This window comes from Uranotaenia lowii, chromosome 3, assembly GCF_029784155.1.
Source record: "Uranotaenia lowii strain MFRU-FL chromosome 3, ASM2978415v1, whole genome shotgun sequence".
Lineage (NCBI taxonomy): Eukaryota > Metazoa > Arthropoda > Insecta > Diptera > Culicidae > Uranotaenia > Uranotaenia lowii.
In genome coordinates, this window is record NC_073693.1 from 347,067,855 (window position 1) to 347,092,646 (window position 24,792).

Genomic DNA, 24,792 nt, shown 5'->3' on the forward strand with positions numbered 1-24,792 from the left:
TTTTCTTTGACTTCGAACAACTTTAGAATCGATGTTTGAAGCTCAATGTTGTCTGAAAACTATATTTGAGCCACGTTACAAGCTTTCCAAAAATATAAATTTTGTAAAAATCGGTTAAGAAACAAGAGAGTTTTAGCGGAAAAGGTGTTAGGGGTCATTTGACCCCCGGCGGTATAAATAGGTATATACAGAGTGCCGGTATGTTTAGTGTTAAGTATGTACAGTACAGGGGGGGGTAGGGTCTAACGGGTATAAAAAAAACACCATTTTCACGATTTTTTTCTAGAGCTATCGTTCAAACAAATGTATTCAAATTTTTTGCATTATACAAATCATTGTTAAAAGAACATTTAGTATTGTTTTCGTAGAAAAATATTGAAAAATGAGCCGGTGACGGAGCACTTTCGAGGATGCCTTTTAGAAAACAGGATTTGCGGTGGACACTGTATCTCAGCACAGAATCATCTGAAGGTAAAAAATCAGAGCAAAATATTTTTAATAGATGTTTTTCTGGACCCCAACGTTTTTATTTAACTTAAAAATATTTTTATGAAATTTTTGTGGCTGTTTGAAGTAAAAACTACGATTTTTCACTTAAAAATCCGCCATTTTTCACCTGTAAAATCTCCCCAAAGTTAAAAAATCAAAAAAGAAAAACGTTGGGGTCTGGTATTTTATATGTAGAAAATATGTTCCAAATTTGAAAAGAATCGGATAAGTAGTTTTCAAATGACGATGTCCACGGACTTTAAAAATGTGCTTTCGAGAAAAACGCGTTTGAAGTTTCTGCTCTTGCTTTCTTGCAGTATTAGATAGGAGGAATTAAAGGCCTATAACTTCTACAGTTTTGCTTCAATTGACTTGAAAATTTGACACAACATTCTTGAAATGTTTTACAATAAGAAAATAAAAAAATGAAAAAATCGATTTTTTGAAAGTGTTAGACCCTACCCCCACCCCTTAAGTAAGGGTAAGTGATACATCACAACGCGAAACAAGTTACCAAATAACAGAATTCTTCTTAGGAATGTCTATTTCGATAGTTCGAACTGTGGGAGATATTTGTACGGGAATCCAATCATTTCTTCGATAGATGACAATAAAAATTAACAAGAAGTTCACGCAAAGTGATCATCGACTGCTTTACAAAACTAATAAATACATTGGTGAATATAGGTATCTTACAATGGTTCACTTTCATAACCTCCTTTCTCTTTAAAATAGTTGACTTTTTTGCATCGGTTTCGAAATCAACTACCATTTTTCCCTTCTTTAAATACTGACGACGAAAGTTGAGATTTAACCCGAGACCTGCCGGTAGTTGTGTGATTTTGCCATAGGTCGTGAGGCATCAGAATAACATATGAATACGGAATTAAGTATGTGTGTATATGATTGGAATTTTACTCTTGTTATTTTTTTTTTGTAATATTTATTGCGCCACAAACTTTAAAAGAAAATTTTCAACTTCAAACTTCTTGACTATTTGCTACTCTGATTTGCATTTTGTTTATGTTCTCATAAATAATGTTTGTTAATTGTTGTTGAAAATACACATAATTTCAAATTGAAATAGAATTGAAACTGCTTTTTTTTAATGTAAGCTTCGCATTTCCTAATTTGAATAAGTGTCTGTTATGGGTTGATTTTTAATGATCATGTCACATTAAAATCGTACAAATCAACAATTTGATTTGGTTTTGTTTTGGTTCATTCTAGGCCAATAATTTGGTTCCGAAATAAATAAGGCAGTATTTGTTAACGATAACTAAAACATTGATTGACTGTTGTTGCTTTGCGATTATGATTGATAATAAATATCGAACTATGGGTTTGCAGTACTTTACAACGTTAAATTAAACGATAAAACAGTTTTTTTTATGTAAAAATAAATAAGAAAAAAGTTAACAAAAGCTATCTGGTGCGCTTGCATCAGATCAATCCATCTAAAAAATGTTACTGTCTATCGTCATTTGTCCGTTGATCCTCAACGGACTATTTCAGTACTATATCCAACCTCTAGCTCGAAGCTCTGTTCCCTTATTCAGCGGGAACAAACATTTCGATCAAAATACACACTTTTATCACACACCGGTTGCATTATCTAGAATTGTCACGTTCGTTAGCAGTGGACATTACTCCTTCCGTCGGTGGATTTCTTGTCCGTCTGCAGTTGTTGCCGATTTGACGTTGTTGCTGCTGTTATTAATGGTTTGGGGTAACTTTGGCTTAATGAGATCATCGATGCATCGCAGCCGAGATTTAGATACGTTCAACCCGTTGTTGGCACTGTTACCGTTGACGGAGTACTTATTTTCCACTTCCTTGGTGGTGGCCTTGAAGGTTTCGATCATGACATTTCGAACCCGGTCCATCAGGTCCGGAATGTCGTCACAGGTTAGGCCTTTGGTTTCGATAGGTTCCAGTGTGGTCACAATCACATGGCCGTTGTTCAGTATCTTTGCTTTGTCGTCCAGGAATGATCCGTACGAGCTATACACAACCGGCATGATCGGAATCTGGGCCCGAACGGCCACGTGGAATGCACCCTTCTTGAACGGGTGGATTTCATTAGTATTTCGACGCGTTCCTTCCGGGAATACCCACAGCTTAATGCGTTTCTCCTTCAGCATGTCGGTGCAATCGTTCATAGAAGCGTGAGCCCTTTCGGCATTCTTCCTATCAATAAAGATCAATCCGCACAGCCAGGATGCCAATCCGAAGGGGCCGGTGTAAAGCAGCTCCTTCTTTGCTATGACCGTGCATTTGTTCATCACGTGCCAGAAGTCAAACATACCTGGAAGAGAAAATGGAATCTACACTAGGTTCTTTGATTCTGTATACAAAAAAAGTGGCTCCAGAGAGTGAACGCTGCACATGAGCTGTTTAGAAATAAAAATAATCCAGTACAAAAGGAATCTTAAATCGTTCTTGTAAAACACTCTCTGGAGCCACTCTTTTCAATCGATTGCACAATTTAACATGATAATACCTAAAACAATACGCTGCGCATGGACTTACCGAGAATGTCGAGCGAGCTCTGATGGTTGGCAACGATGATGTAGGCTTCGTCTCGGGACAGGATGTCTGCCCCGCGAAGTTCCCATTTGAGCCCGAGGACGGCAGAAATTGGTCGACATACAGTTCCAGCCCATCTGAAACGTACGGAAAGAAAAGTAAAAGTAAAGTTTCAATTATAATTAAGGAATATTTTAGGAACAGTCAATTGAGTGTGGCGGACCAAAAGGTTTTACAATCAAAGCTTCTAGCCTGATGACGATGACGGATCTCAACCCTCAACTCCACTTTGATTTCCGACATTGATTTTGAGACCTGCTGCCTTGGAATTTCCGGTGAAGTCGTCGAGAAACAAATTGTAGTTTTTTTTTTTTCTTTACAATCCGACACTGTTTTTAAGATAGGAATAGCAGACCTTTATGTAACCAATTTTAGTTTTTTTTTTTAAATGATATTTTAGTGCGGAGTTGCAGAAACATATTTTGGGAAAAAAACTTATGTTTCTTTTGAAAAATGACAATCATAAGTTTTTAAATTCAAACTACACTGAGTTTTTACCGATCATCATTGAGATTGACATATACCTTAAGGGTGCAAACTTATAGTGTTTTCGTTTATTGGCAGTGGCAACCTAGTTGCCCACGAGTTTTGCCCTAACTGCTGTTATTATGTTCGGTTATTAATTCAGAAGTCCACTAGTTTTGCCCGAGATTTGAACCTCAAGCAGGCGGTTGCACACCGTAAAAGTTGTCAGTGTTGGGGGTAAGCATAAGGGGGAGTATAGCAACCATATATTTGCATCGTCCCGGGTAACGATTCTGTTTGTTTATTCAGAAAAAGTTTTGACCCGCGCGAGTGGAGATAAACGAAAACGGCATTAATAACTTTTTTGTCGTTACTCGTGTGAGCTGACGGTTTTCAAAGGAAATATATGAAATATCGACTGAATTATGAAAACCAAAGTAACCGGTGAATATGCATAAAAGCTAGGGGGAAAAGTGGATTTTGCAGTCTTTCTAGAATAAATATTGGCAAATTTACAGGACTCGGTAGGCTGCGGCTGAAGGACGACGAAGGACGACGACGCATTATTTTTTGACAGTATAAGGTGGTATAAGTACTAGACTGCTCCAAATTTGTATGGGAAATTCAAAACCTGTGAAATATTATGCGCTGTAGGCTGAAATTGATTCTAGTCCTAGTACAAGATCTCATGCCAAATTTGGGCCAGATCGGATCATGGGAAGGGGTCGCTCAACGAGCCTGAAGTTTGTATGGGATTTTGAGACATTTTGTTCGGGAGAAACATGAAAAACCAGTTTTTCATCAATAACTTTGGTTCCCGTCGTCCGATTCATTTCAAAAATGGATTTTTTTAAAGCTCAATTTATGAAAAATATTTCATCCGAAGACTGCATTTCGATTAGATTTAAGACAAGAAAGTTATTAGGCTTCAAATATGGGCTAACTTTTTGAAGGACGGTATTCATCACTGTTAATGAGTCGAGGCGGTCGAACATATTGACGCCTCATTAACAGTGCTGAATACCGCCGTTAGAAAAGTTAGCCCATTTTTGAGGCCTGATAACTTTTTTATCTTAACTCTTATCGAAATACAGTCTTCGGATGAAATATTTTTCGTGATTTAGGCTTTTAGAAAACCCGTTTTTCAAAGAAATCGGCAGACGGAAACCAAAGTTACTGATGAAAAACTGGTTTTTCATGTTTCTCCCGAACAAAATGTCTCAAAATCCCATACAAACTTCAGGCTCGTTGAGCGACCCCTTCCCGTGATCCGATCTCGCCCAAATTTGGCATGAGATCTTATACTAGGCCAAGGATCAATTTTAGCCTGCAGCGCATAACTTTTTAAAAAGTCGAGTCATTTGGGGAACTCTAATAAGTACATATGATCAGTGTTATAAGTTCTCACAATTTTCAAAATCCGGAAGACTGAATTTTATCAAGTGGTGCGTAAATCTGGACGAATAGAACCGGTTCAATGACCATCACACCTTCGGGGAACCTTAAGAAAGTGGACTCCACCTTGCATACCAGGACGAGTTTTTCTAGGCGGACTACTTCCATATTCAAAATTGGCATCTTTTTTTTAACATTTTTGGTGAGCCCCTTCCATTTTTTTCAGTTGCTGTTAATGTTTCAGTTAGATTTTAGAAAAGGGGCAACATTCATGTTTGACTTTTATTTATCTAATTTGTAGATTTCAAGTTTATTGGTTCCTGATATTTTTTTCAACTGACATAGTTGTTGCTTCAGTATCTAAAGAGTTTTGATGTTTTCAGGTTTACGGTTTATTATGAACTAAATTATTAAGTACAATTCGTTTCTATTTATAGGCAAGACCCTGTTTACAGTATTAAAAAGTTGCCAAAGTGACTATGCTTGTTACGATGAACCTACTAGAAACATCTAATAAACTGCTTACTAAGAATTAAGACTCTAACTTTGACATCCCATCTCAGTTGATGACTTATTATCCTCGATCTCGAATGCGATGGTTGTACATAAAACTTCCAATACATGCCTTGCAATATTCTAAAGTTCATCCACGTAAACGATAGCGTAGGCTAAATATTTCTCTTGGTTTCGTACCCTCTCTCCTCATGAGGACTTTCGCCACCTATCTCGCTTTATAACGTAGGTATAGAAAACACTCGTTTACTCGGGTCAAGGACACAGGAAACCATCTCCCAAGTCTGGTTACGGTCCAACGACCTCAGCCTTTTTCTCTATCCGTCATGATGTCAGCGTATCACATGGGAACTTGAGAGAAATTATCACCGGATCTAGGGGTATCCGCAAGCTGTTCTTATCGATTTGTGGAGGAAACCTCTTCATTCGCTGAACCATCTGACGTCATCAGATCTGCATCATCTACATCTGGTGCATCGATCGGTGACTATCGGCGATGAATGCCACAAATAACGCCTTGACCCTTTCGTCCATCTGCTTGAAGGCCATTTTCTCCACTGCCGCCGCCGTCGCCTCTGGAGGGTCCTCCTCAATGGCGTCCTGTACGCCATTTGGCACAAGTTGGCTCTCGATACGGAACTTCCATGTGTCGTATTCTTCTCCAGCGAACTGTACGATGTCCGCTTTCTTGGCGCTAATAGCCTTTTGACTGAACCAGTTCTTCGAAATCAGCTTCAAGAATTTAACTATTCTTCAAGAACTAATTTTTCTTTTCAGAATCCACTTGGACCCATAACCTAAAGAGTTTTGATGTTTCCAAATTAACGGTTTATTATGAACTAACTTATAAGAGCAAGTTCACTGGTGTTGGGAAAAAATGGTAAAAATTTTGACATTTGGAAAATTTTATCATGCAAAAATGTTTTCAAGATCTTTAGGCGTTGTATTTTTTTTTACAGCACTGTTTCTATTTCAGTCATCTGTAATAGAAATATTGCTATTTTTGCATCACAGTATGCGAAACTACAACACGTGTTGTTAAAAAACTTGAAGGCCACAGATCTTGAAAATGTTTTTGCATGGCAAAATTTTCAAAATGTGCAAAAAGTGACAAAATTTCTACCACTTTTTCCCAACACCAGTGAACTTGCTCTAAGGTACAATTCGTTCCTATTTATAGGCAAGACTCTGTCGACAGTAGCAACAAGTTACGGTGAACCTACTAGAAACATCTAACTGCTTACTGAAACTCTAACTTTAACAGTATCAAATTATATTTTTAGTAATTGATTCATAATTAGTAATTAATACGCATTTTTTTTTTTGAAAATAAAACTTTTTTCTGTCAAATAGTCAAATATCAAAACAAATGACAAATTTGTAATTGCGATATAGGGCTTTTGCACAGTGCATTAGTATTAGTAAGCCGTTGGGCAAACAAATGCGACAGCCTCATGTGAATAAATACAAATCGACGAGAGAAAGATATTTTTCGAAGAATTTATGAAAACTATTGAAAAGTTTCTTATGTACGACACATTTTTCAAAAGCTGGATAATTTTTTGACTTGTTTGTGATTTTTTTTTTCTAATTTTTGGTGAGGTTCTTTCACAAAAATGAAGACTTTATACAGGATACGAGCGTTTTCAGTGGAAGCAGGACAAATATTGCTCAAGTTTCTTAACCAGTTTCGTGATGAAAACTCTTAATTTCATCTTCCTTGTTCTAAATTTTATATAAGAGACCCCAATACGTGAGCAAAGGATCTGGGGGAACCGTTTAATGTGCTCTACAATGATGGTTGGCTTATTTTTCCAATATCCAATGATATCCAATAAAATACTGACAGGATCGTTTCCAATTGTTAGCAAATGATACGAAATATACTTTTTGAATGATTTTCAGATAAATTTAGCATTCATTTAAGGGAAAACCAACGTCTTGATGGAATTTTGTTTTTTTTAGCATATAAAAACCCCTAATGTGTGCCCAACAGACCTCTTGTATGTGTGTGTAGCAAAAGCCCTATTAGTCACGCAGAGATAAAATTTTCATTGGAGGTGTCAGGATCATTGATGAATTCATGGTTGGTCCGCACTTCTCAAATCCGACAGTGCGCTGTGTAAATCGCACCGTTATCTTCTACGATTTTTAGAGCACCACACTTCATTCCGAAATGCTCTTTCCGAGTACAGCCGAAGCCAAGTGCCGAGGAAAACCGGTGCCCCAATAGCAACACTACTGTGTGAGCAAGAGAAATCCCGAAACACACAACCAGAGATGCCAATATGCCTGATTTTTCAGGGATTGCCTGATTTTTCGAGGCTCTGCCTGACAACCTGAAAAGCCATTAAATTTCCCTGATTTTTCAAAAAATGCCTGATTTTGCCTGATTTTTGCGAATGTAATGAAAAATGGGTAGTAAGGAACTAAATTAGGTACTATTGCTGAAGTTAAAAAGCGAAAATGTGGCTGAATGAAACCAATCGAAAGATTCCCATTAATTCATATCTTAAAAAGGAAATGAAAAGGAATCTTTCGGCTTTGATTCAGTAGAATTATGCAACCAAGTAGGCCCACAACACAGTAAAAATGTAGAGTGATGACCAAAAAAAAAAAAAAAAGGTCATCACTTTTAGAGGAATTTCCGTTACTTATGTAGCCTGGTTTTGCCTGATTTTTATTTCACCAGTTCCCTGATTTTTGAAAATATATGTTGGCAACCCTGCACACAACTGAAGTGCATTTTTTTCCTTCTCTTCCTACCACAGTAGGCAAACAAACATCACGAAACGATATTGCTTCTTCTTCTTCCTTTTCTTGTTAGGAAAGAACCAAGCCTACTGAGTTGCTTTAGCGCTGCTCCCCTACACTTAATGTGATGATTTTTTTCTCTTGCTCCCACCCTAGCGAAGAGTTCTCTGCTCTTTGATTGTGTGTACGCCCGGCGTCTTAACAGAGCAGGGCAAGTGTTTCAGAACGAAAAGTTCACTGAGTTGCAAGCCGCTCTTTTCAAGCTGCTCGGGGAGAAATGGATAACCATGATGAATATCATTGATATTTTCATTCAAAATTGTTTTCTAAAACTTTCATACAAATTTAAATTGCTCGCTTCATCAGATGAATGAAATGCTATTGTTCGTTCATCACATTGTTTTGTTAAGTCATCTTACTTAACCAGTTAGATATGTAGATACCGATGATACTTGGATAGAATAGTGTTTGCGCATCATACTCCAAATCAAATTAGCTTATTGTACAAATTTTATAAATACATAAAAAATATAGCAAATGTTAAAAAAAAAACGTAAAAATTTCACATAGAAATATTCATACGTAACTAAATCGGAAGTTCAAAATGAGCGATTATTTTAAACATATTGAAGAATTTGTTTTATACGGATACGGGATGATCTTTCAAACTAAAAGTTCGGGATAGGGCTTGATGGAATTTATAAAATTGTATACGATGCTTAGGCCTGAGATAATTATCCTTTTTTCTTAATCATATTATTTTATGCTGATAAGGGCTGAGTTAATTAAAAATTTTAATTGAAAATAAGTTTTTGGATCCATCAAATGAATTACAGAACAGCGCAGGGATGATCACAGCAAAGGCGTTTTAAATTCTTGATTAAAAAGTTATTACGATGCTGTTTCTGGACTAATGTAAAAGCTTTTGAAATGAGTCTTGAGTGCTGAAGGCAGAAATATTTATAGAAACTTAGAAATTTTAGGAGGATATGACCAAAAGCCACGTTGCTTACCAAGGTGACATTCCATGCCACAATACCTTGATCCCCAATAACTCAGCGTGAGATTTGTGGAGGGATGGCGTACAGCCGGTCTCCGCAAAACAAATTATCACAAGTGCTGCACTTCTTTTCCTTTATCGACTACATGGACTTGGCCGGCGTCGTTATTGATTCGTTTAAAGAAGACCCGAGCAGACTTTTTTGGCAAAAATATACATAATTTTGCTATTATGCCTTGAATGTAAAATGAGGAATCGTTTTACTCGAATAAAGGTGGTATAATGTCAAAATTTGGGTCTCGCTTTTCATATACCGTTAAAACAATTACACTATTTTTTTCCACTGAAACCTTAATAATACCTAGATTAACCACCCTCTGAAAACGCCCTTTCAGAGCACAATGATGCCTCTTTTTGGTTTCGATTACATCAAAAAATAATAATACCTTAATGATGTCTAGTTTTGATATTACTCTAAAATCAAAAGCCAATCAATGTGTGTTTGTTTTCAGTTCGTTCGACTATTTCATAAACTTTTTTTTATCCAAAAATTGAATCATGCTATCGTTTTGATCTTACTTTTATGCTCTAATGTGATAAATGAAACCGTAATGATGCCTCGTTTTGTTATCTTGGAAAAACACAAAATCAAATAGTGCATACATATTGGTCTTAATGGCTTATCTAGGTATTGATTTGGGTCGTTGAGCGACCCTTTAGAGTTAGTCATATGGGTTGAAATTTGGCTTCTGGCCTCCTGACAGGCTCAGGCAGCCACCAAGATTTCGATTCTAATTTATACCCCAAATTTTGGATCACCGTAATGTCCAGGGCAAGCTGCTAAATTAAATCGAAAACCCTACTTGCCGAACCCACTTTACCATTGAGGAATGCATCCCGTCCCCTAAGAAGCACAAGAACAAACAATTGCCGTTTAATTGGTTCTCTTGTTGACAACCGGCCAGGAGAAGAACGATACCTATTTAGCAGGCACACTAATCTCTCTCGTCCCCCCATATTGTAGGTTTTGATAACGTTTTGTGACTAACGCCGCAGATAAGACTAATAAAATGCGAACAGCAGCAGCATTTGGCACTCTACTTTGGAGACTTCTACTAGTGCCTCTATCAGATCTCGTTATCTAGCTAGCCGGCGTTTTATATGCCTATTGATTTTCAGAAAAATGACTGGGCCAGATGGTTATTAGGCGATAGTGATATTGAACTTGACTGCGTTGGCACGCTCAGTGTGGAATTTATCAGATCGCACAACATCGAAAAAAAACCACGTGTGCCGCTCTATATTTATCTGTGATACAGTTTTGGCGCGAAGATTTTTCCTCATTGAGAATTGAGTCTGGGTTTTTCTCGTACATTCAAAGATGTGAAGTGCATCTACACATCTTTGTTCATTTTGTTTCAAAATTGTTATCATTTGAAACTTTTCATCGTTCTCTGATGTGAATTAAGTCCGGGTGACAACATCCATCACCCAAGCATGACCAAATGCGTTTTAAATTGTATCACGCCTTCTAATATTAAATGGTCATAACAAGCATCACGTTCGGCGAAAACAACCAGACGTGAGCAGCGCATTTCGTACTGGGAAATAGGCGAAGGTCTTTTGCCGAAAAAATATACCGAACTAAATAGGTACCTATCTATAGAGATTACACACGTTGTATGACCGCCACCGGTAAGTGCAGGATATCATAGCCTAAATAGCAGATTAATTTAAGTTTCCCGGTTTTCGTAAACACATCGAGAGTAAACACAGACTAAATATTGATACTTTTACTCGGACAGACTCGTGCCTTTGACCGTCCCATTTATTCGAGGTGTTCCCAATGTTGTGACTTTTGGTTTAATCTAACTTTATTTCGTCTTACAAGTTACAACTCTACTTTTCAATAACACTTCAACAAAACCTTCTACCTGTATTAACAGGTTTTTTTTCGATAAACGATTCGTATCAATCTAAGCTTAAAGCGCCTCAAACCTCATATCCATATCGCTGTTACACTTACTTAGGTTAGGTTAAGCCTACATCCTCGATGACCGTCCGGTAGACAGTTGCACTTGACATGCATGTTGCTGGCAATAAACACATAAATAAGTCACCCCCTTGTGGTGCAGTGGGGCATAGACTCGTTGGCGCTTTTACAAAACAAATGTCGAACGCCACCGCGGCTGTCCGTTCGCTGTTCTTTGATGAGACATCAAATGAGGGAGTTTAATTTCTGCACTACCTGTTTGTCTGTCTGTCTCCTTTACGAGGTTGACCAGACTGGAGCGGAGTCGTCGGGTTCGAGTGCAGGAGAAACGATAACTGAATGTAAAATAGGTAGCTCGAAATGTAAAAAGCATTAAAGTACTGTCTGCGCTGCTGTTTTTACACATTCTAATTCTTGGCGTAATGTTACAAATTGTTTATGAGACATCATCAATGGCAATAAAGTTATATCTAAACTAGGGTGGCAATGGTTGTATGGGAAAATATTTCATCACCGAATTTCAAAAACTGACCATGACCAGTGTAAAATTTCAGCTCAATCGGAATTGACTTATGGATGCCTCAAAGTTTCGATTGGTTTTGACCCTTTAAAATTATCAAAGGATAATGAAACCTAGAAGATCGAAGTTTTTCTTGATGCCAACTGCCATAAAAAATATGGTTCAAAATCGACTTTCTACTTAGGACTATCATCGACTTTTCATGGTTAATTCATAAAATTCTTTCTTGCCTTGTGTTCAAAGTGTATCACCCTCAAAACGCATTGATTAGATATGTTGTCTTGTCAGCCATTTACTCAAACGGCCGTAGGCGCATTTTTCCCGATAGGGTAGGGCATAGGTCGGCAACCTGCGGCTCTTTTCATATAAAGCTGCGGCTCTTTAGTTCACTGCGCCAATATTATATTTATTTTTGAATAAAATATTTATAAATTCGTGCTAAAGCGATAATTAAGTCTTGAGACCTGGCAAAGGTATTTTCATAGGTCCAGAAGACAATTTTAAAATTACATCCGCTGTAGGAACAAGCGCAAAGGACGAAATGGCAAAATAGCATTTTTTATGCCTAATTTTACAATTTTTAGCTTTTTACTTATTTGGAAGCATCGGCATAGAGGTCAAGATTAAATTTATCATTTACCGGAAATGCAAAGAATAACTTTTAATAATAACATTAAATTTACAAAACTGAAATAGAATAATTTATTTCCAAAACGTGTGTATATTTTTCTCTCAATTGAAAACAAACACAAGAAAATAATCGTTTATCAATTACAAATGAGTACCTAGTTCTTAGACAGCTGTTTTATTATCAAACAACGTAATCTTTATTAAATTTTATATTTTAAGCTAAGCTTGCCAGAATACCTGGATTTCGCCCGTTTTTATTCGATTTATTTGAAAAATCGAACAAAAAAAAACAACTAACGCCTCAAAAACGATTTTTTAGAGAGTTTTATAAAAATAATCTTAAAAGATTTTTTGGAAGCCTTAAATACGATTCAAAATCTGTCGATAAACCTTGATGAAAAACTTTTTTTTTTAATTTTTTTCTTGAGTTTGATTGAGGAATTTCTGAGTATTGAAAACAATTGCCCGGCTATATCCCGGATTTATGGTGATCACTTTTGAAAACAAATGCCCGGATTTTATTAGAATTAGAACCATTTTTAACCATTTTGAAAAATATTCACAACTTTGATAGAAAAAAATTTGGAAAAAACCACCTTTACCCTATCATATTTATTTTTGAAAATAATAATTTTAATGTGTCTGCATATTGATACCTGAGATAAAATTTGAACGCCGCTGATGTAAGTGGCTTGTTAAAAATCATTTTTCGTCTTTTGTAGCTTTTCTAAAAATAATCCTGGATTAAGACTGAATTTGTTCGGTTATTAACCAGTTAAAATTTTATAAACCGAATGCCAGGATTTGCCGGTCTGGATACGTTCAGAAAAATTCTTGGACGTCTACTCCATAAGTAACGGATTAAAAAAAAGTGAATAATACATAAAATTAAAAAAACATAATTTCAAAACAAAGAATTGAGAATTACAAATTAAAGTTGGACAGCTTCTCAAAGTTGAATTAGCAATGAGAATGAGTGAAGTTTTTTTTCTTCTGAAAATCTATTTGAAAACTTAATAACAGGCTCAATTTTTGTTATCAATAGCTTAATTGACTTTTTTACCCCGAAGTCGTTTTTAATAATTAAATTGTATGTTTTAAACAAAATTAAAAACTTTTGAGCCTTAGAACACATTTATAATTTCAACTGTGATATGTGCAGCCAATATTTACCAAAAGCACACATACTTTGAACGAAGTTTCAGTAACGGACTTTTTTTTTTATTTTTTTTTTGTTTAATAGTTTATGATTTTTTCACCGTTGATTTATTTTCATAATTTATGTTTTGAATCTTAAAAAGTTTCCTTGAACTGAGTTTGCCGGATAAAATGTACTGTTTTAATATTTGTAACGAATTTTCTATGAAGGCTACAAAATCACATTATTGATGATTTATAGTGGTCGAGCAGCAGCTGCAAGCTTTGATGGATAGTATAAAATGTGTTAAATTTAATTTGTCAATAAATAGGACCCACAACACTGAAGAATCACATATGACATACATTTTTTTTTCTAGATGCATAAAATTCTGAAGACACGAAAATTGTATCAGTAGTCAGGGGCATAATTTTTGAAGATTAAATTTTTCGACTAAATAAATTTTAGCTTAATTTTACCTCATCCATCTGGATTGTGGAAAGGTTTAGCTTTTTTTTAAGGATTTTTTAACGGCTATCAGTCTCGGATTTTTTAAGTAAAAACAACTGTTTTTTACTCCAACGTTTCGATCCTTATTGGATCTTCATCAGGGACTAAAATTTATTGCTAATTTAGTGAAAATCAACTTCGAATTTTGTTGATGCTTACCGATAAAGTGTCGTTTTCTTGTTAAATTTGATTTGGCTTATCTTGAACTGCTGTCATTGGGTTTCTGTGTTGGATTATGTTGGTTATAATTTTGTGTTTTATGTATCTTAAAGTTTGGTGAGACTTACTGTTGACGAATTTTCGTAGAATATTCGTTTGTCTATTGAATATTGGGAGTTTTACAATTTTCTGCATCGGAACTTTACACTGTGGACTGTTTTGGTTTTCGAATTGTTTTTTAAATATGGCGTTCACTTATTTGTGTTGGTGTAATTTAATGTTTGTGATGTTGTGTTCTGATCCTTAGTATTGTGTTTTGCTTCTTGGGTTTTGATTTTTTCTAAACACTGAAAAATATTTGTGTATGTTGAGTGTAAAATATCTGTATCCTTTTTAATGTTAACTGATGATGACGTTGTTTTGATGTAGCAGCTTTCCAGCATCATGAGTTTGTTTTGATTGTCTCCCCTGTCGATGATTTTGGCCTTATCGATCTTGATCAGGGGGTGCATAGCTGCTTCATGAACTAAATTAGCAATAAATTTTAGCCCATGATAAAGATCCAATAAGGATCGAAACGTTGGAGTAAAATCAGTCGTTTTTTACTTAAAAAAATCCGAGACCGATAGCCGTTAAAAAATCTTTAAAAAATCAACCAAAACACTCGTTCCATTCATAAAGGAAAGGATTAGCTAAATCTGTAGAACATATCAGAAAAGCTCAATAATTAAATAAAAATCTCTTCATTTCCCTTTACTATTGTTTTTTAAAGCTTTTCTTGACCGTAGAAATTATAAATATTCAGCTTTTGTAAAAGTGCTCAAATCTTTCGCTACAACGTCATGCTAAGTATTCATTCAAGCTTAATATGGATTTAAACTTTCTTGACTCGATATTTGCCAACCTATTCAAATTGATATACCGTAAACTGGGGGAACTTTGATCAGCGGGTTGACTTTTATCAACGTGAAATTTTCGCAGAAAATCATCATTAACTAAGTATAATGTAAAAATATCTGGAAACTGTTTACTAAGTTTGAAAGCCTGTAAGTTGAGTTACAAATAATCTAAATTTGGTTTATATTAGGAGATTTTTTATTTTACTTAAAATATAATTTTAAAATCTAAAAATATCTGGTCTTTTGAAGGCTCACAAACAAACATCTCTCCTGATCAAATTTAAGCATTTAGGAGCAAATGGGTTGTTTAATGTGAAAGTTCAACTTTTTTCTTGGTCCAGGTTAAGTTTAAATGTTGTTTTTATGGTCATTTGATGATAATTTTTGGATACTGAAAAAACGGTCATTTGCCATGAAAAAGCACGTAAAGAAAAAATGGCTAAAAACCCTATCAAATGGTTAAGTTTGAAGAAAAAAAGAACATGGGAACAGCACGAGGACTTAGGAAATGGCATGAAGGTAAAATTTTATTTGTTTTTGAGGCCAAAAAATATTGAGAAATGTTTATAATTTTTTGCCCCTAAATGTATGCAACAACATCTTTCGAGTATATTTGTTTTTGAAAGAAAACGTTGAAAAATTCAATTGAGTCCAAACAAAAAATTACTGTTATCAATGTATTTAGCCTTTTGTCAGGTACTATCGGCTTCTGAGAAATTTTGGGGACAAAACACTAGCGCCAAAATAATATTGACGAATAAGACTTTAACCATTAATTCGAAAATTTTAACAGCATGCTTTGAAGTTTTTGTTTACACCTAGTGCAAGAGATATTTTCGTCAGTTATTAAAGCTCAAATGTGCCCCAAGCACGTCTGCACAATCTTGCCAGATGAATCTACAGGAAAATCAAGTCGGAATTGGGTAAGTCGTGTTCAAATTAGATTTTTTCGATATTTCAACTAAAGGGATATTTATTTATCAGATCCATCCTTAAAACAAATGGAAGTAGCGGAGGACCGGTTTGATTGAAAGATCCACCAGTGTCGGCGTTGTGCTGAATCATCCTCCCCAGTGTTAAACTCCGCCACCTCCCCAGGAAGATCATGGTAGCTATCGTAACGCGGGAACCCCGATCCATCAACCGGATGTATGCAACTGTCGGTATTTTTGCTAGTCAAATACGGAAGGTTGCAACAACTGCTCCAATCAACTCCCAACACACCCAGTTTCAAGAAACATCAAAAGAACCTCAGGAAAAACAGCAGCATAATGTGGAATAAAGAAGACCCTACGACGGGGTGGGAACAAAGTTGAAAAACGAAATCATCCAGAACAACGGGCTCGGCGGATCGCAGCAGAAAAACTTCTTCAGAAAGCAGCAGCGAATGGGAATGGGACGATTTCATCCATCGGAAGTGGGACTACAGTACCGGAGGAACTCCGTCATGCTACCATCATAGTAGATATGGTTCCGATTGCATTATCTGTTTGTGTGTTAACAAAAAATATGAACAATGCAAAAAAAAAAACGAAACGAAGTTATGAATAAATTCACCATTAAATCTAACGAAACCTGAGTTTAGTATTTTAAGTCAGAAAATATTGGAAAACATTATAGTTTCTCTCCCGAATTTACTGAACGTATTACAAGTTGTTTTTGTTCAGACGTTCAAACCGTCTTCAAACGTAAATTTTTGAAAACAATTCAGGATTCGCGAAACCACCATAACCCAAATCTGAATTGAACCCCAGAAATTAAAATTTGAATAGTCTCAGTGATGACGAATTTTGTTTTGATTCAAATCTTGATTCGGTATTCCATCCCAGTAGCTCGGAGAGTGCGGATGTGTTTTGTTTTTTCGCTGCTTTTCTCGTGCTATCGAGGTTAAAAATCAAACGAAGTTCCCTCAAGTAGTGGTCCTATTCGGTCGTCAATTGCCGAATTCATACAGCAGTGGAGGTTGGCCAACTGTATTCCTCCACCAGCCCAAGAGTGCGGTCCCGACGTCTGGACAGAAGCATCAATTTGTTTTGCCATCACCATCGGCACCAAGACCATCAGCAGAGCATCAATTGTGTCCCCCGATTATTCTGGATTTGGAAACCTTACGGAAGACTATCCGGGCAATCCGATTCTGTTTGCCGTACCCGGATAACGGATTTATTGAGCAGCTCCCCTGGGAATCCCTTGTTGACGTTTCCATATCAAGGCCATCTTCAATCAAAGAAGGAAGTCCGGTTGCCGTCGTTTCGCCGAAGCCTACTCCTATCAACGAGGTGTACCACGTGTCTGGACGACTCGAGAAGCTAACAGTGATTGCAAGTTTGTAAATTTTCTTTTTTCACTATCCTTTTTCTATATTTTCTCTGTATATAGTTTTCATTCATTGTGTGCTTCGTTTTTATTGCTGGAGCGGGAGACATTTGTCTTTCCGCTTTAAAATATGAACGAAGGCGGGGGGTTAAACCCAGTTGGGGATGATGGGAACAACATCTCCGAAGATGAGGAGCTTCCGGAGGGTTCGGCTGAAGCTGGTCCTTCCAATGCTCATATTTCTTCGATGGAGGGTAAATCCACATCATCACCAACTGAGAGTAGAGCAACCCGGCTCCGAACATATCCTGATAGTTCAACTTTTTCTGGGCCTTGGGTGGTTTTTATCCGGCCCAAAGAAAACGGAAAAAGCTTAAATGTTGTTCAGATTACAAAAGATCTGGCGAGGTGGAACTCCGTAACCAGTATCACTAAGGTAAGACCGAACAAATTGCGCATTGTTGTGGCCAATCGGAAGGCTGCAAATGGAATTCTTGCCAGTAATTTTTTCAAATTAGAGTACCAGCTGTACATTCCGTCTCGAGACGTAGAGATCGATGGTGTTATAACTGAAACGAGTCTGGAGGCGGAATATGTTAAGTCCCACGGCGTTGGTAAGTTTAAGAGCCTTGATTCGACTTCGGTCGAAATCTTGGATTGTCGTCAACTCACAACTGCCAACGTCGTTAATGGAGTTAAAAAGTATTCTCCTTCAGGCTCGTTTCGTGTGACCTTCGCGGGCACCGCTCTCCCTCACTACGTCTTGATTGACGGAATTTTAAGACTTCCTGTTCGTCTTTATGTGCCTCGCCCAATGCAGTGCAAAAATTGCATCAAATTGGGTCACACTGCGTCCCATTGCTGCAATAAGAAGCGCTGCCCTCTTTGTGGAGAGAGTCATGGGGAAGGAGCATGCTCAGCAATAGAGCAGAAATGCGTCTATTGCGGGGGCTCACCCCATGATATCTCGTTGTGCGAGGCATTTAAGGGCAGCTGGGATAAACAGAAGCGCTCTTTGAAAGAACGTTCCAAACGTTCTTACGCCGCTATACTAAAGAGCGCTTCTCCACCGACCCAACCTCAATCTAGTAACATATTTTCTGTGTTGTCAGTTGATCATGATGACACGGACACAGCTGATGATGAACACCCTGTCTGCTTTGTAGGAAACTCTCGAAAGCGCGCAAAAGCGACTTCTCCCAAAATACCTTACAAAATTGCAACCGTTATCCCTCCAATCACCATTGGGAAAAGGCCGACTAATGGGGAAAAAGTAAATCAAGTGCCTCCTGGTTTTCGAGGAAATATTTCTCCACAGAATAAACCGACAGCTTCGAGATCTTCAAATCCCGAATCCCAGATCCCGAATTCTAATCACTTTTCTAGTGAAACGCCTACTCAATCTGGGATTTTTAAACTAACTGAAATTTTAAATGGGATTTTTTCGTTTTTCAACGTTTCTGAATCAATTAGAAGCATTGTCACTGCAATGCTACCTATCGTGAAGTCATTTTTAATGCAGATGATGCAAACTTGGCCCCTTCTTTCAGTGTTTGTCTCTCTTGATGGCTAATTCAAGCCGAGAGGTCGGAGATATCACTGTATTACAGTGGAATTGCCGTAGTCTAATCCCCAAACTGGATCCGTTCAAATTTCTTCTGCATGAAACTAATTGTGATATTTTTGCTTTGTCCGAAACTTGGCTTTCTTCTCAAAATGATATCTCTTTCCACGATTTTAATATTATCCGCCTGGACCGTGACGATTCTTATGGAGGGGTGCTTTTAGGGATCAATAAGCGCCACTCATTTTATAGAATCCACCTTCCTTCGTCAGGTGGAATTGAAGCTGTTGCATGTCATACAACTATAAGAGGTAGGGACTTATGCGTTGTCAGTTTATACTGGCCTCAGAGAGTTACAGTGGATCGAAGTCACCTAGAGAACCTTTGCTCAGTTTTGCCTGAGCCAAGGTTGATCCTGGGTGATTTCAATTCGCATGGAACTGTCTGGGGAGAACAAATTGACGATAGACGTTCTAATCTTATTTATGGCATTTGTGACAGTTTCAATTTAACAGTTTTGAACACGGGTGAAAAAACACGAGTACCTAAACCTCCTGCAAGACCAAGTGCAATTGACCTCTCACTCTGCTCAAACTCACTATCATTGGATTGCCAGTGGAAGGTAATCCCCGATCCCAATGGTAGTGACCACTTACCTATCAAAATTACAATCACCAATGGGGTCAACACTTCAAATTCAACAAATATGGCATATGATCTCACAAGACACATCGACTGGAAAAAGTACTCGGACGCAATTGATTCAGTCATAGATTCTGCTGCGGAAGTTTTACCTCCGTTGGAGGAATATACCTTTCTTGCTCGCTTGATTTATGATACTGCAGTTCAATCTCAAACGAAACCCATCCCAGATCCATCTGTTCGTAGAAGGCCTCCCAATCCATGGTGGGACAGTCAGTGTACCAAAATTTACGTGAACAAATCGAACGCTTTTAAAGTTTTTCGGAAACACGGAACCTTGGATAACTTCAACGCGTATTTTTCTCTTGAGCAGCAATTCAAAAACCTGATCAAGGGGAAAAAACGTGCGCATTGGCGTAATTTTGTGGGAGGTTTATCGCGGGAAACATCCTTGAGCACTTTGTGGAATGTGGCGCGAAGCATGCGTAATCGTTCTTCCACGAACGAAAGTGAAGAACATTCGCATAAATGGATTTTCAATTTCGCACGGAAAATCTGTCCAGATTCTACACCTGTGCAAAAAATCATCCGAAGTGTGCCTCCGAATAGATGTGATTTGGATTCTAGTTTCTCGATGGTGGAATTCTCACTTGCTCTCCTCTCTTGTAACAATTCAGCTCCGGGATTTGATAAAATAAAATTCAACTTGTTGAAAAACCTTCCGGATTCTGCTAAATTTCGCTTGTTGAATTTATTCAATCAATTCTTGGAGCAGAACATTGTTCCCGAAGACAAGTGAGAGTTATTGCCATCCAAAAGCCTGGGAAACCAGCGTCCGATTTTAATTCATACCGTCCAATAGCGATGTTGTCTTGTATTCGGAAATTGATGGAGAAAATTATTTTGTTCCGATTGGATAAATGGATGGAAACAAATGGTCTCCTTTCAGATACTCAGTTTGGGTTTCACAGGGGCAAAGGGACAAATGATTGTCTTGCTTTGCTGTCTTCAGAGATACAAATGGCGTATGCGAAACGTGAACAAATGGCTTCAGTGTTTCTAGACATAAAGGGAGCTTTTGATGCAGTCTCTATAGAGGTTTTGTCAGACAAATTGCACTCCCGGGGTCTGCCTCCTCTTTTGAACAACATCTTATACAATTTGCTTTGTGAGAAACGTTTGAATTTTGCTCACGGAGATATTGCAGTTAGAAGAACCTCTTACATGGGCCTCCCGCAGGGTTCATGTTTGAGTCCACTTTTGTACAACTTTTACGTAAGTGACATCGACAGTTGTCTCTCTGAAGGCTGCACTCTAAGACAACTTGCAGATGACAGCGTAGTGTCTGTCACAGGTTCTACTGAGTCTCATCTGCACAGACCTTTACAAGATACTTTAGACAGATTATCAACTTGGGCTTTGGGGCTTGGGATTGAGTTTTCTCCACAGAAAACGGAGATGGTTGTTTTCTCTAAGAAACATAGACCTGCTCAACCTAAGCTTCAACTCCTAGGAAGAACGATCACTCAAACGAGGTGTTTTAAGTATCTTGGGGTTTGGTTTGATTCCAAATGCACCTGGAGAGCCCACATTAAGTATCTGAAAGGAAAATGCCAACAGAGAATTAATTTTCTCCGATCAATCACTGGCACCTGGTGGGGAGCCCATCCTGAAGATCTTTTAAAATTGTATCGAACAACTATTCTCTCAGTTATGGAGTATGGTAGCTTCTGTTTCCAGTCAGCTGCTAAAACTCATCTCATCAAACTCGAGCATATCCAATATCGTTGTCTCCGCATCGCTTTGGGCTGTATGCACTCAACGCATAACATGAGTCTTGAAGTTTTGGCAGGCATACTCCCACTAAAAGATCGATTCAATTTATTATCACTCCGGTTCCTCATCAGGTGCGAGGTCATGAACCCATTGGTGATTGTAAATTTTGAAAGGCTACTTGAGCAAAATTTTCAAACCAGATTTATGTCTGTATACCATGTCTTCATGTCCATGGAGGTGAATCCTTCTTCGTACTCTCCAACTCGTGTTTTCATCCCAGACTACGACAACTTTTCTGTCCAGTTTGATTTGTCTATGCAGCAGGAAATTCGTGGAATACCGGTATAACATCGTTCCCTTGTTGTTCCCGGGATTTTCTTTGCAAAGTATGGACACGTCAATGCTGAAAAAATGTACTTCACCGATGGTTCTCTAATAAACGAGTGTACCGGGTTTGGAGTGTTCAACCAAGTATCCAGTGCCTTTTATAGCCTGCAATGTCCATGCTCAGTGTATATCGCTGAATTAGCAGCTATTCATTGGGCTCTGGACAACGTGGCTTCACGACCTGTTGAACAATACTATATTGTAACGGACAGCCTTAGCTCTGTTGAGGCTATTCGTTCAATAAAGCCCGGAAAGAACTCATCGTACTTCCTTGAGAAGATAAGAGATATTTTGAGTACTTTATCAAAACGCTGCTTTTCCATCACCTTTGTTTGGGTCCCCTCACATTGTTCGATAGTAGGCAATGAGAAGGCAGATTCACTGGCAAAGGTGGGTGCAATGGAAGGTGACACATACCAACGGGAAATCGTCTTTAAAGAATTTTACTCTTTAGTTCGGAGAAACTCTCTTCTCAACTGGCAGCGAAAATGGGACGAGGATGAGTTGGGTCGGTGGCTCCATTCCATTATCCCAAAGGTAAGTCTTAAACCCTGGTTTAATAGATTGAACTTGAGTCGAGATTTTATTCGAATATTTTCCCGTCTCATGTCCAATCATTATTCCTTAGACGCGGTACTCTATCGTGTAAATATTGCTGGCAGCAATTTATGTAGTTGTGGCCAAGGTTACCATGATATTGAGCATATTGTTTGGTCGTGTGAGACCCACCTTGTCGCCAGATCGAATCTTATTGACTCCCTTCGGGCCCGAGGGAAACCACCTAATGTTCCAGTGAGAGATGTGCTAGCTGTGATAGACTTGGATTACATGTTTGAAATCTATCTTTTTCTAAAAGCTATCGATCTCCACCTGTAATTCTTTTTATTTTCATGTTTCCCTTTCTGTCTTCTTTTGCCTCTAAAAAACCGTTAGTTTTAAGCAATCAATTGTAAAAATCAAATCGAGTTTGGCTCCTTCAAACCTACTGGTACGAGCCGTTTCAAATAAATAATTGTTAAAAAAAAAAAAAAATCTTGATTCGGAAAGCCTAGTCCACACTAGGAGACGGTTCGTCTAGAAACGGTCTCAGCGTCTCAACACAATTTTACAAAAATTTTTATTAGATTCATATCGAAATTATGGGAAGCAAAATCGATTTAATATCTGTAGGTACGGTGCTGCATTATCAATCAACTAACAACTGGCAATTGGGCGTCGGAAATAAGTCTTCCTATCATAATTCCAAGACAATAAAAAAAAGTTCCAAAGCACTATTTAATAATGCCACGCGAGAAAACTGGTGCTGAGTGATGAATTTTTTAATACAAAGAAAAACTACAGATAACCAACTATGTATATACATCCCAGTGAAATTCTCAACAAAAACACGGGTTGTTTATCTTTTTTCCGTTTTTCTATTTTGTTTCCTCAACACTCGTTTCCTCCCCCATGTGCTTTACTCACTGACAGACGAACGACGATACGCAAACCACTCTTTGACGGCGACGGAGACGTCGGTTAGCTGAATATTATGTTATTGATTTTTCAACTCCTTGCTGGTTGATATTTCCACCGACGAAAAAATGGAAAGAAAAATAATCAATCGACGCTAGGCGTCTTCTAAGCACTTTGTTCCGGGGGAAATTAACTCCTAAATCACTTTTAAATGACTTTATCAGATGTTAGGATACTCCTTCAAATGGTTTTGGATTGTAAGGAAAGCGCTTAGTACTTACATCAGGTTGCGAACGTCCTTCGGGCGGAACATCATAGCAGGGATCACGAAGAGGGAGTTTATTAGCACCACCGCATAGTACACAAAGAACTTGAAACGGTATCGGAATTTTTGGGACGTTTCGTAACAGATGGGCAGCAGAATGATGCCACAGATAAGAAATATCTCAAAGTAGCTGGCCATCTCCAGGATTTGATCTGTGCTGGTCGTGGATAAATTTACCAAAAGCACCCTGCCCTCGAGGGAATTTTTCGTCCTTTTTTTTTCACCAAACGGTAGTTTCACTTTCTGTGACCATTTGGTGGCCACTAACTACACAGGTACAGGCACAGTCCACTCTTTGTATTTGACTCGACACTCGACGGATCAGCCACTACTGATGTGTCGTATTATTCAATTAGGACCAATAAACAACTATATAACTGCTGCGCTGTTTCCACAGAACATACTCCGAAATCTCGACCAGGAAGGGCTTGGCTGGGCACAAAGAAGTACAATCCACAATTCTCCAGATGATTCGCAACAGCTAGCTCACATCACACTTCAGCGCCAGTGCTCTAATTAATTTTGGGTTATGCTGAAAACTTAATATTACAATTACAATTCAGCCCAGGCTCACATCTAAGAGACGAACGTTAGCAGCAAAAAAAACGACTAGAATATACACAGAGCATAAATACGCGCGCGAGCTGCACGAATAAGCCGTCCGGAACAGACTGTTTGTGGCGTCGAACCGATTCGTTTATAATTTCTAACGTACGTAAGTATAATAAAAGCAGCATACGACACGATACGATACGTACGTCCGCCTGTAAGAAGACGGGTAAAGGCGACCGAAAAAAGGGACCCTTTTAGCCAGGCACCAGTATACTTTCTCTCCGTTCGTTCGCTCCCGCTCTGTGGTGGCAGGGTTTTTATTCTTCCAAATGATATGCTATGATATGATGCGTTCTGCTGTGTGCTACTGTGAGAGAGAACGACGACGATGACGATACATATTTGGAAAGGTCGAATTATGCATTTCCCTTCCTTCCGTTCTGAACTAAAGTCTACTGACAGTGCGGAACAGTGGGCGTCCATCACATGAGAGGATATTTTCTGTTTATGATGTGATGTGTTTTCCTTATTATTTTCTGTTTTGTTTAATTTTTCGTTTCTATTTATATTGCTTCCGTTGTCATTTTTGTTGGTTTTTTTTCAATATTTCTTGACTTAAAAAAAATCAATTCAACTTTACATTTGTTTAAAAAACATTTTTATTTTTCATTGTACTTGTTTTGGGTTCTTTTTACCTTTGATTTTTGTTTTTTGTTATTTT

General features: G+C 37.8%; 1 protein-coding gene across 1 annotated transcript; it reads right to left on the reverse strand.

The window, feature by feature from the left end:
- Positions 1-1,015: 1,015 nt before the first annotated feature.
- Positions 1,016-24,307, reverse strand: LOC129756762 (1-acyl-sn-glycerol-3-phosphate acyltransferase alpha-like). Its single transcript, XM_055753755.1, has 3 exons — positions 23,476-24,307; positions 3,022-3,155; positions 1,016-2,797 (listed from the first exon to the last, which is right to left on the reverse strand). The coding sequence occupies exons 1-3, from the start codon at positions 23,655-23,657 to the stop codon at positions 2,136-2,138; spliced, it is 978 nt and encodes a 325-aa protein (XP_055609730.1). The 5' UTR covers positions 23,658-24,307; the 3' UTR covers positions 1,016-2,135.
- Positions 24,308-24,792: the final 485 nt, after the last annotated feature.

Excerpts from the sequence above, each read along its gene's own strand:
- LOC129756762 (XM_055753755.1), bottom strand. The coding sequence starts at position 23,657 with ATGGCCAGCTACTTTGAGATATTTCTTATCTGTGGCATCATTCTGCTG. Across the intron at positions 3,156-23,475 it reads AAGGACGTTCGCAACCTGAT|ATGGGCTGGAACTGTATGTC; the intron begins GTAAGTACTAAG and ends CGTACGTTTCAG. Across the intron at positions 2,798-3,021 it reads GAGCTCGCTCGACATTCTCG|GTATGTTTGACTTCTGGCAC; the intron begins GTAAGTCCATGC and ends TTTCTCTTCCAG.